This window comes from Uranotaenia lowii, chromosome 2, assembly GCF_029784155.1.
Source record: "Uranotaenia lowii strain MFRU-FL chromosome 2, ASM2978415v1, whole genome shotgun sequence".
Taxonomy (NCBI): Eukaryota; Metazoa; Arthropoda; class Insecta; order Diptera; family Culicidae; genus Uranotaenia; species Uranotaenia lowii.
The window spans coordinates 369266945-369280127 of record NC_073692.1 but is presented as its reverse complement, the minus strand read 5'-3'; the positions used below and the strand labels follow the sequence as shown (position 1 = coordinate 369280127).

The following is a 13183-nucleotide window of genomic DNA, read 5'->3' as shown; positions in this document are numbered from 1 at the left end:
AATGACAAATGACAAAAATGACAAAAATGACAAACATGGCAAAAATGACAAAAATGACAAAAATGACAAAAATGACAATAATGACAAAAATGACAAAAATGACAAAAATGACAAAAGTGACAAAAATGACAAAAATGACAAAAATGACAAAAATGACAAAAATGACAAAAATGACAAAAATGACAAAAATGACAAAAATGACAAAAGTGACAAAAATGACAAAAATGACAAAAACAACAAAAATGACAAAAATGACAAAAATTTGACATTTGAAAATTGAAAATTTGATATTTTCGAAAATTTCAAATCATATTGTAGTGTTTTGAGAATTTTAATAAAATTACTTCTCACAATTTTTTAAATTTTGAATATAATCAAAATTGTCCAACCATTTCAGAGTGTTTGAGAAATTTGCTTGAAATAAATGTAACGTTTTCGAAATGATATTCGTCAGACAAAAATCACTTGAGTAAAAAAAACTGTCAAAAGAAGTTCAAATGAATGAGTCAAGTAAAAGAACCGGAAGCTTATGATTGATTGTTTCTTTTTTTTCTCTCTTTTTTTATTCTTCCAGGTCGGAAATGCTCTGGTCTGCATCGCCGTCTACACAAACCACACGATGAGGACGGTAACGAACATATTCATCGTCAATTTGGCGGTGGCGGATTTCTTCGTGATCCTGTTCTGCCTTCCGCCGACAGTCGTTTGGGATGTGACCGAGACCTGGTTCATGGGCAAGGCCATGTGTAAAGTCGTCATATATTTTCAGGTAAGCTTTCCGTCGGTTTCTGGGGGAAAAAAGGAACCAAAAACAAAAATAAAACAACTTCGAGAGAGAGAAAAATATTCATACCACTAGAAACAGATGTAGGAACCTAACTTCCGTCCTCACTCTCGTTGGGGAAAACTCATCAACTCTGCCGGAAAGTTGCTCCGTGCTGGGAAAAGTTCAACCAATTTGGACAAGAGCTACCGAGGGGAAAATTTCTAACACTCCTCGAAACTGGCAGCAGAAACGGCAAGTCTCGAGGGGCACGAAATCACCACTTGGAAGAGATTTACTTTCCAAATTTGCCAGTGATGTTTCGAGTTTGACCGAGTGCGTTGAAATTATTTTGACTGAATTTTTCGCAGAAAGGATTTGTCTTGGTTAAATTGAGGTTGTAACAAATTAAAATAAGAACAACCTTCATTTCAACATTAATTTTCCTCTTTTCGATAAAAACTAACGTAACTGATATGAAAGTGAAGCAAAGTCATGAGTACTGCGCAGCATTTTGAAGTATATGTATTGATAGATTTTTCTTTGGTTTGTTTAATAAGAAATATAATATTTGTCAAACGATTTTAGGTTCTTTTTGTATAAATGTTTTCAAATTTTAGGGACTTTAGGATTCAACATAGGGTTTAGTAGAGAATTCGAAGTTTGAATTGGAATATCGATGGACCGCGAGTATAATTCAACATAGATATAAATCCACACCGTAATATTTTTGTTTTCGGTTCACAATTAGCTTGCAAATATAGCGACTCATGCAGAACTTTTTTCCCCAGTTTCCATAAAAAAAGGATCAGAACTTTAAACGTCCAAACATTTATTTTTTTTAAGTTCGTCTAATGGTGGCTCCAGAGAGTAAAATTTTACAATCATATCCATTTTTTTCCTTTATTGGCTCCAACTATCAGAGTTGAATGATCAAAATCATGATTCGAAGTAAGAGAAATTGAGATGAGCTGAAAAAATCATTTATTTTAATTTTTAAAGATATATTCACAAATATGTACAAAAATGTTAATTCACTACAAAAGTCAAGTTCAGATGATCGATAGCAAATTTATTCATCTTCAAAATTAAAAAAAAGGAAATTGCTAATTGATTTTATGTAATTCGTGATATTTGTGTGAATTAAAGTCCAAGAACTTTTTTGTCTTAGAAAAAAATAATAATTTGAACATTACTCAAAAACTGAGTACAACTACTGAGATATTTTTGAACATCATTTTAAGATTTAGTGGTTAATTTTGTATAAAAAATCTGGGTCAGTTAATAAAATTCACTTATTTTTTTGAATTGTGTTAACTAGAAGCAATTTCACTCGTGTTGGGAAAAAGTGGTAGAAATTTTGACACATTTTGAAAATTTTACCATGCAAAAATATTTTCATGATCTTTGGGTGTTGTATTTTTTTACAGCAATGTTTCTTTTTCAGCCGTATGTGATAGTTATATTGCTATTTTTGCATCACAGCATGCGAAAATACAACACGTGTTGTAAAAAACATTGAAGGTGACAGATCTTGAAAATGTTTAAGCATGGCAAAATTTCAAAATGTGCTTGAAGTGTCAAAATTTCTACCACTTTTTCCCAACACCAGTGAACTTGCTCTAATGTAATGAGAACTTCTAATTTTATGTAAGAAGATTCACATCAATTGTTTCATTTGTGCGAGTGAGAGAGGGAGGCTGTGATAAGAAAATGATTGCATTTTAGAGGAGTGGACAGAGCCAGTTTCATTTGGTCTCGAGATGTTGATCTATGGAATGTTCGTCATCGGAAATAATTTGTTCAAACTTGGAAAGTTCACCCAAATCAAAAATGATACCACCAACGAAGGCGGACGTTGAATTTGGTGAGATCTTTCTGAATTTCATTCATGTGAGTCGTCTATACAACAGGGTGGCCAGCGAACCGGGAAAACCGGGGAAAAACCTGTAATTTCGATTAAAAACCGGGAAATCGTTTTTTTCCAGACATGATACCTATTATTGAATCCTGAATTTCATTCATTTAATCATGACTTTGATATTTATTTCTCAGAAGCGAGAAAATATCTGGAATTAAATTCCATGGGCAAAATGAACTGAAAAATGAAATGAAAACTCGGCAATTTCTTCAAAAATCGAGCTTTTCGAGCTTAACGCATTCAGTTCAGCGCTCTGAAATGTTCTAGTTTCATGTCCAGAATATTTTAAGTTTATTATGTATGTAATATCAAACATTGTGGGAAATTTCTCGTGCAAAACTTTTTTTTTTAGTTCACGGTTAGTGTACAGTAAATTTGAAATGTATTATCTAAATGTTATATATTTTCCTAAACTTTGTTTACGATTTTCAGGAAAAAATTAGACCTACACATCCAGATGAATAAAAATATAAAAAGATTCATTTTTTAATAATATTGCTAATTCAAAGATGTGATGTTAATTTGTAGTTAACTTCATATGCTAAACATCTATCTAATAACTCAAATTATTCTACATTGGTCCATAATGAATGATTTTCTTAACTCCATCAGGTGCTTTTTTTAGAAAAATCTTGTTATGTTGAATCGAAACTTGAAAAATGAGCAGTAATTTATCGAAAATATTTAAAATGTACGTGGAATAATTTTGAAGAGTCAAACCAAAAAATCGAATGAATTTGTGAACAAATAAAGATACATTGTTAAGAAAAGGCAGTGAGAGTGATAAAAGTAATGCATTGACGCAATTCAGCTCATCTGTAGATCAACTTTTATTAATGGAAAGATCTCATGATAATGAGATGAGGTTTAATGAAAAATTGATTTACGTAAATTTGCTTATTTTCGGCAGTTTCAAGTAGAGTTTACAAAAGGCATCATTACTTCTTTAAAAAATTTAAATTCTAATAACATCAAAACTGCTTGGTTTGTGTTATATGTACTATACACATTGAATTAAAAAAAAACTATTGGAAAAATTAGTTCAAATCAAATTACTGACCAGTAGCAAAACCTAGAGGGTCGTATCTTATATGGTTTCGAATTTTTTTTTTTACTATTTACTCAATATGAAACTCTTGAAAATCTAGAAATTCATCAAATTTGATAGCCACCATGTTATTTTGTTGAATAATGAATGTGAAAGGTGGAAAAAGATACCAAGTTTTTCTGGGATTCTGTAATTACACGTCATAAGTATATGAGTTACGGAATAACGGTTGAATATTTTGTTATCATCTGCATTAAGAATTTAAAACAAAAAAAAACAGAATTTGAAAAGCAAAAATTTCTTCAGGGAGAAGTTTTCAAATGTTCGATTGAGATTTTAAATTGCCAACTTTTAGGATCAAGATATACATTTCGGATTTAAAATTCAGATTCAGAATTTAGCCAGAATGAATGCCAAATCCAGCACCCAGAACTTAGGCTCAAAAACACATTAGTACTAAAGATGAGAATCTAAATAAAATTTCAGAATGCTTACTAAGAATAAGATTCAACGCTATCAGTAGTTTGTGGTAAGCATCAGAAAATGAAATAAAATTCGAATGCTGAAACAAGATTTAAAATTAATTTCTGATTTATGGATTGGTGATACCAAATTCATCGTTCATGATTGTTAATAAAAATAAAAAAAAAAAACAGAGCGCATTAGTTTTATTCAATATGAGGACAGGAGAAACAAACTAATTTTTAATCGGAACAACCTTAAACTTTGAAAGTAAAATTTGTCCTTTATAATATAGTCGGTCAACAACAAAAGACCACGTTTTTGAATCGACAGCAATTTGGCGTAGGGAGATTCGTCCTCCTAGGGTGGTTCAAAAACTTTATTTTTGAGTTTTTTCCAAAAAGTTTTCTTTTTGTTTTTTTTTCCTTTTGTTGCTTCTTTCTTCTTAAATACTTCAGTTATTTTAACTTTTGCTTTTTTACTTACTTATAAGTTTTTTTTATTATATAACTTTTTTTTAAAAATCTTTTTTTTTTCTTCATATAATTTCTTAAGTCTGGTTTTGTTCTCCGCTACCCATTAGATTGGAAATCTCCCATCTAATGGATGACGCAGCGAGACGGGTGAAGATCCTCCATTTCGGCAGGATAATTCTGAGGAAATAATTTCCGAGGAAGTAGTTGGCCCTCCGATATACCTCTCGGATACGGAAGATACTCCGTCTCCCCTCCCTGTGTACCTTTCGGAACGGGAGATACTCCTTCTCCCCTCCCACAAACCCCTTTCACTCAAATTCCCTATGTGTTTGGCAACACCCCATCAACATCAACTCCTACAATGAACCCCTCATCTCAAAAAGACAACGCGTTGCCTGAACTACCCCCTCGCCGTCGGGTTTACCAACCAGAATCGACGGGACCTTGGGTAGTTTATATCCGGTCCAAAACAATGGGAAATCACCCAATGTGATTTCAATCGCCCGGGACCTTGATCGATCTTACCCTTCCGTAATCAGCTACCAGCCGATGAGACCGCACAAGATGCGCATTGTTGTTGGTAGCCTGAAGGAAGCAAATGCCATTGCTTGTGACCCGAAGTTTACGATCGAATACCGTGTTTACGTTCCCGCTCGTGACGTGGAAATCGACGGAGTGGTAACCGAAGAGGGTTTGACCGTCGATGATCTTGTGAAGTCCGGGGTTGGCCGATTCAAAGACCCTGGTCTTCCCACGGTCAAGGTGCTGGACGCGCGTCAGCTGAAATCAGCATCTGACGAGGGGGAAAAGAGAACATTTTCCCTGTCGAATTCTTTTCGGGTTACCTTTTCCGGCACTGCACTTCCTGATTACGTTGCGATCGGAAAGGTTCGTCTACCTGTGAGGCTTTATGTGCCTTCGGTCATGTTCTGCCAGAACTGCAAACAGTTGGATCATACGGCCGCTTACTGTTGCAATCAGGCACGCTGCTCTAAGTGCGGGGAGAAGCATGCGGAAGCTTCGTGTGAAATACAAGCAGTAAGCAAGTGTTTGTATTGCACAGGCGAGGAATCTCATGCTCTCTCGGCGTGTCCGAAGTACATATCGCGCCGGGAAAAAATCAAGACTTCTTTGAAAACTCGCTCTAAAAAATCATATAGAGACATGCTGATGAAGTCTTTGCCAATCGTCTCAGAGAACCAGTTTGGTCTTCTAAGTGACAATGAATCCGAAGGGGAGGATCCATGTGAAGGAACATCAGCTGGACCATTTGTTAAAAAAATGTTTCACAGGCTCCAAAAAGGAAACGCACAACTAACACACAACCCATATTAGATGCTAGCAAAGTTAATAAAACTAAAAATCCTGAAAGTGGAAATAGTTATTCTACCCCTCCTATTCAGAGACCTCCGGGTTTTAATCCGTCCCCGAAGGATTTCCCTCCACTTTCTGGGAAGTCAAAACCCCAGGCTTCCCTTCAGAATTCAGGATCATCAGTAACTAACAAGAATGTAACAATTCCCAGAGAAACTGCATCTGATCCATCGTCGAACAGTTTGCCCAGCTTTTTGTCTGATGGTAAGATGAAATTTTCGGAAATTGTTTCGTACATCTTGGACTTTTTCAGTGTACCAGCAGGTTGGAGGACTATGATTAATATGTTTGTACCTCTTTTAAGAGAAGTCTTGAAAAAGAAAGCTTGCACTATGACCCTCATCGCAGAAGCAATATCTTTCGATGAATAACTCGTCCACTGAGGTAAGAGAAATTGTTTCTGTATTGCAAAGGAACTGCAGAAGTATTTTACCAAAATTAGACTCCTTTAAAGTATTGGTACACAATTTGAATTGTGATGTGTTCGCCTTATGCGAAACTTGGCTCTCTCCAAACATTGATTTCAACTTCCATAGCCACAATATTATTCGCCTGGATCGAGATGGGCAAAGAGGGGGTGGCGTTCTTTTGGGGATCAAGAAATGCTACTCTTTCTATCGTATTCCACTACAACCATCTCCAGGTATTGAAGTCGTCAGTTGCCAAGCTAGAATTAAAGGCCAAGACCTTTGCCTAGCCTCGGTATATATTCCACCAAATTCAAGCGTGAGCCGGAACCAATTGGCGAATATTGTTTCACTTCTACCAGAACCCCGGTTAGTTCTGGGAGATTTCAACTGCCATGGCGTGGGCTGGGGTAGCTCACGTGATGATGATCGTGCTAACATTGTTTATGAGCTGTGCGACGACTTCAACATGACTGTCTTAAACCATGGGGAAGTGACTCGAATTAATGGATCCCAATCACATCATAGTATTTTAGACCTTACTTTAGCTTCTTCCTCTCTGAGCTTGGATTGTACGTGGAAGGTAATCCAAGACCCTCAGGGAAGCGATCATCTGCCTATCAATATTTCTACCACCAGTGGTCGTAGTCCACCTGAAGAGATCATTATTCCTTATGACCTCACAAAGAATAAAGATTGGAAAAAGTATGCATCAGGTGTCATTGAAGCCATCGACTCAACGGAAGAACTGCCTCCGGAGGCAGAGTACAGCTTTATGTCCGGAACAATTGTGGACTGTGCAATCGGGGCACAGGTTAGACGGAATGACAATTCGACGATACAAAAACGACTTCCCACTCCATGGTGGGATGGAGACTGCTCACGTGCGCGAGGAGAAAAGTGCAAGGCGTTTGTTGAGTTTCGCAGAACTGGATTGCCAGAGAAGTTTTAACGTTACTTGTCCTTGGAACGCAAGTTTAAGAACTTGATCAGGGGCAAGAAACGTGGGTACTGGAGGCGATTCGTGGATGGGTTATCTCGAGAAACGTCTCTGCACACGCTTTGGAAAACAGCTCGAAACATGCGAAATTACACACCTTCGAACGAAAGTGAAGAAAGCTCGAGTCGTTGGCTGACACAGTTCGCGAAAAAGGTCTGTCCGGACGCAGTACCAGCTCAGAAAAACTATCGGGATACAGAGAATAGTTCCGAAACGGAGGATCAATTCTCGATGGTCGAACTTTCACTTGCGCTCTGGTCGTGTAACAATTCAGCTCCCGGACTGGACAGAATCAAATTCAACTTGTTGAAGAATCTACCAGATACCGCTAAAAACGCTTGTTGAATTTATTCAACAAGTGTTTAGAGATGAACATTGTGCCGCATGAATGGAGACAGGTGAAAGTTATCGCCATCCAAAAACCGGGAAAACCAGTTTCTGATTACAATTCGTATAGGCCGATTGCAATGCTCTCGTTTCTCCGGAAATTGCTCGAAAAAATGATTCTCTTTCGGCTGGATAAATGGGTTGAATCAAACAATCTCTTGTCAAGTACACAATATGGATATCGTAGAGGCAAGGGTACGAACGACTGTCTAGCATTACTTTCATCAGACATTCAATTGGCGTTTGCCCAAAAAAAACAGATGGGGGCAGTATTTCTGGACATCAAAGGGGCATTCGATTCGGTGTCCATAGAAGTGCTGTCTACTAAACTTAACTCTTGCGGACTTTCACCAATATTGAATTATTTTCTTTATAACCTGTTGTCTGAAAAAATCATGCATTTTAGTCATGGAGAAACCAAAGTTGAACGAATTAGTTACATGGGTCTACCCAGGGCCGGATTAAGGCATCGGGGGCCCGGGGCCCCCTAGAATTCAATAACAAGAAAATACAAAAGCTTTTAAACGTGTTAAAAATCTGGAGATGAGTTCAGCATGCTATCTTCAACTAGCCATATTGTCTGCGTAGAAAATAGTTTCTAGAATCTTCAAATAAAAATTGTTAATCAATCACGTGCAAACATTGCGGAAGAGTTTAGAAATTTCTGAAAAATGAAAACTCTAATTAAACTGCAAAATGCTTAATTTAATATTTTTTTTTAATTCTCTAATTTAAAAAAAATGACCGGATAAATATTTTAAATGATTTTCATATAATCATTGATCGTCTGGTTTGTGCAAATTCGAGAAATATTCACCTAGTGACAATTAGGAAGTATCTTGAAGATTTGAAACATAGAAAACAAAATTATAAAAAAAAATAAACGAAATAACTAAACCCATATTTCACTGAGATACAGATACAGGAGTTTAAGAATTCAAAACTTTAAATCACGTTATATTCAGAACCAATATTCAGTGTCCCAAATCTAAATCATCATTTCAAATCAAGTTTTAAGAAACAAATTATGAATTAAATTAAAAAGAGGTTTTTGAATATGATTCTTATCAGATAATTTTTTTTCAAATTGTTATTCTAAATGTGACGAAAGTTTGATTCGATGCCCTCAAAGTCATAGGGGTGTTAGTGCAAAAATGAACGTATGAAAAAAAAATTGAGAATAAAAATTGAATGTTCAAAACACAGAACCAGTTATCATTGAAAAAAATCATATACGGAATCCAAATCAGTTTAGTACGCTAAACTTAGGTTACCAGATTGCCCGGTTTTATCCGGGTTTGCCCGGATATTTAACACAAAATTTGACAAAAGTCCGGACCGGGCCGGCTGTCTGGATTTCATTGAAAAAAGCCCAGATTTTGCCCGGATTTATTTACATTATTTGCCAAAACAAACAAAGAAAATCATATTGTGTTGTGTTGTTCCCAAACGGAATTTTTTTAGTAAGTTTATAAAATAAATAATGAAAAGTTTTTTTTGAATGCTTAAAATACGATTGAGAAATTGCTGATGAAAAAAGTATCAAGTTTTTTTTTTCTTGATTTGTGTTGAGTATTTCCTGGGATTTAATCAATTTTGCCCAGATATTACCCGGAATTTTGGTCGATATTTTGGTATCAAATGCCCGGATTTTACCAGGTTTTTAGCTAAAATAGCCTGGATTTGTTAGACCCGGGTACGTCGTGCTGAAAAAATTCTGGCAGCCTTACTCTAAACGGGGTATTTATACGGATACTGCCCGGGTAAAATTCTGAAATGGTTATCATAAAGCGAAATTAGCTGCTATTTAAGTGCAGAAAACCATAACTTGGAAACTTAACGTAACAACAAACATTATTTTTGTGCAAGACGTTTAGATATAATGAAAATGAGAATATGTTTTTTTTTTATTTTACCTGTTCTGTACAGAATATCGTAACTGACATGTTTCGATAAAAAAAAATGAAAATTTGAGGTGTATTGCCTTATATTCCTTCACTGCTTGCTCTAGGGGGCCTCTTAACTTTTTAAGACAAAAACTAATCTAGATATTTTTTCATGTGGGCCCTTTAGTTTTTATATTTCAAGTTTTCATTCCGATTTTCTAGTTTTGATTTCTTTTTATGGATTTGTAGTAGTATGATTAAAGTAATATTAAAAGTTTTTTTTCCTCGGGGGGCCCCCCTGAGCCGGGGGGCCCGGGGCAATTGCCCCTTTTGCCCCCCCTTTAATCCGGCCTTGGGTCTACCCCAAGGCTCATGTTTAAGCCCCCTGCTATACAACTTTTATGTCCGAGAGATCGATGCTTGTATGGCACAAAAATGCACGCTAAGACAGCTTGCGGATGACTGTGTTGTTCATATCACAGGTAGAAAAGGCACTCAAAATAAACCTCCGTTACAAGAAACTCTAAATAATTTATCACATTGGACCAGGAATCTAGGCATCGAGTTTTCGTCTAGTAAAACCGAGTTAGTAGTTTTTTCAAGGAAGCATTCCCCTCCTCAAATAGAGCTCCTTATGATGGGTAGAACTCTAACTCAATCTCTTAGTTTTAAATATTTGGGTGTCTGGTTCGACTCTAAATGCCTCTGGGGAAAACATATTAGGTACTTGACACAAAAATGCCAAAAGAGAATCAATTTTCTTCGAACGATTACTGGAACCTGGTGGGGTGCTCATCCACAGGACCTCATCAGGTTATACCAAACAACGATACTGTCGGTCATAGAATACGGAAGCTTTTGCTTTGGGTCCGCCGCGAAAACCCACCTGATTAAACTGGAACGAATACAGTATCGTTGTTTGCGTATTGCCATGGGTTGTATGCAATCGACACATACGATGAGTCTCGAAGTACTGGCGGGTGTAATGCCGTTGAAAAATCGGTTCCTCGATTTATCGCTACGTTTCCTAATTCGAAGTGTAACTATGAATCCTTTGGTGATAGAAAATTTGGAAAGGCTTATGAATATTAATCCGCAAGTAAAATATGTAAACAATTATCATACTTTTAGTCAATTAGAAATAAATCCTTCTTTATTAAATTCGAACACGAGTCACTTTTACCCGATTAGCAGTTACTTGATAAGATTCGATCTGACCATGACCGCTGACATCCGTGGAATACCAGATCACGTCCGACCCAACGTCATTCCTTCAATCTTTGAATCAAAAGTACGTGAAATTGACCCTACAAAAATGTTCTTTACTGATGGTTCTAGAATCGACGGCGCGACTGGTTTCGCAGTGTACAATGAGCGCTTTGAAGCTTCGTTCAAGCTTCGAGAGCCATGCTCCGTTTACGTTGCTGAATTAGCCGCAATTTATTGTAGCTTGGAACACATTCGCACTCTGCCCGTAGACCACTATTTCATCTATTCGGATAGTCTCAGCTTCGTTGAGGCGATTCGATCGATGAAACTGATGAAGCACTCTTCCATTTTTTGCTGGAAATTTCAGGAATATTGGGCGCTTTGATCGAATTCGTAAAGGATTACCTTAGCTTGGATCCCGTCTCATTGTCTTATTCAAGGCAATGAGAATGCGGACTCATTGGCTAAGGTGGGCGCGTTACAAGGTGAAATCTTTGAGAGGATAATAACTTACAATGAATATTTTTCAATACCTCGCACTTTAGCGATTAACGCTTGGCAGTCTAGCTGGGACAATGGCACAAAGGGACGTTGGCTCCATACGATCATCCCTAAGGTTCCAACGAAGGCATGGTTTAAGCATTTTAACATGAGTCGCGATTTCATTCGCGCGGTTTCTCGGCTCATGTCAAATCACTGCCGGCTTGACGCGCATTTGTTTCGTATACAACTAGTTACAAGCAATGTTTGTGTTTGTGGGGATGGCTACCACGACATTGATCATGTTGTGTGGACGTGTGAACGGTTTGATCGATCGAGGGCTTGGCTACTGGATACCCTTAGGGCCCGAAGTAAACTACCTGGGGTTCCAATTCGAGACATCTTGGCAAACTTAGATCTTGAATATTTGTACCCTATATACAAATATCTTAAAATGTCTGACTTGGTCGTTTAGTCCTCTTCCTCTCTGTCTTTACTCTATCTAATGCTCTTTTCGTCTATTCATTAGAACAACCTCTCGTCCGACCGGTTCAATAACACCGGAATGAAGGCTGGCCAGGAACACAATACCTGCGGTAGCTTACGAAACCACGCTACAGGAAGCCACCACCAACCAAAGACGGAAATCTGTTCTCGAGAGTGACCCTACACAATCCTCTTTCCATCTCTTAGTTAATTAATTAACAGTTGAGTAGCCGCGACGATTACGGCCCCCCTCTTACTAACACCACATAAAAGTGAAAGTGAATACTCGGCAAGAAAAACTTTATGAGTTAAATGCCTTAATAAAGCTTTTTGTAATTAAAAAAATATTTACTTTTCAATATTTTTTTGATAATGACGTTATTATACATCGGATGGAGATGAAAATTAGTGCTCGGATATTCTCATGGACGGGCAATCGATTTCCGGTGTCAAATTTTGTGTAAGAGGTCAGCCAAAGGGGTCGTCCATATTAACTGTTTGCCTTTTTTGGGATATTGACGATATAATACATCGGCTTCAGATGAAAATTAGTACACAAAAGTTTTGAATGACGTGCATTCGATTTCAGGTATCAAATTCAGCAGTGTAAGGAGCAGGCAAAAGGGGTCGTCCAAATTTATTATTCAATGTTTTTTTTTGCGATATTGACGTTGTTATGCAATGGAGTGGATTAAAAATTTACACACAGGAGTTTTGAGAGAAGAGCGATCGATTTCAGATATCCAAGTTTGTAAAAAAGGCCACCAAAAGGGGTTTAATTTTTTGGAAAAAAAAATCCATTTGAATGCAACGACCGAGTCGAAATTTATACACGGGGGTTGTGACGGTCAATTTATATAAAATGACAAAAAGGATATTCAATTTCTATCAAATGACAAAAATGGAGGTTTTCCATATTCCTATAAAAAAGAAAAAAAAATGGGTTTTCCATATTAACTGTTGAATTTGTTTTTGCAATAATGACGTGAGTTTGTATCGCATCGAGAAGAAAATTCATATACGGGGGTTTCTTGACACGGTCAATTGATTCCTGATTTCAAATTTAGTAGCAACCGACCTAAAAAGTGATCGTCCATATCACGTGTTCAACATTTTTGCAATTATTGCTTAACAATGCAATTGGAAATGCATCTGGCAAATGCCTGGCAATTGACACTTATTCAAACTGTTCATGATATATTCTTAATTGAAAGCGAAACGAAAATCGTATGGGATCAGTTAGTGATTTATAAAGCTGATTTATGAAGTCTTAGGATTTTGGTA

General features: G+C 36.8%; 1 protein-coding gene across 1 annotated transcript in view; it reads left to right on the top strand.

The window, feature by feature from the left end:
- Positions 1–501: 501 nt before the first annotated feature.
- LOC129743155 (orexin receptor type 2-like) overlaps positions 502–13183 on the top strand; it is a 240681-nt gene continuing 227999 nt past the window's right edge. Inside the window, exons 1-2 of the mRNA XM_055735124.1 lie at positions 502–510; positions 575–769. Coding sequence (XP_055591099.1) covers positions 502–510; positions 575–769 — 204 coding nt within the window. The remainder of the gene's footprint in view (positions 511–574; positions 770–13183) is intronic.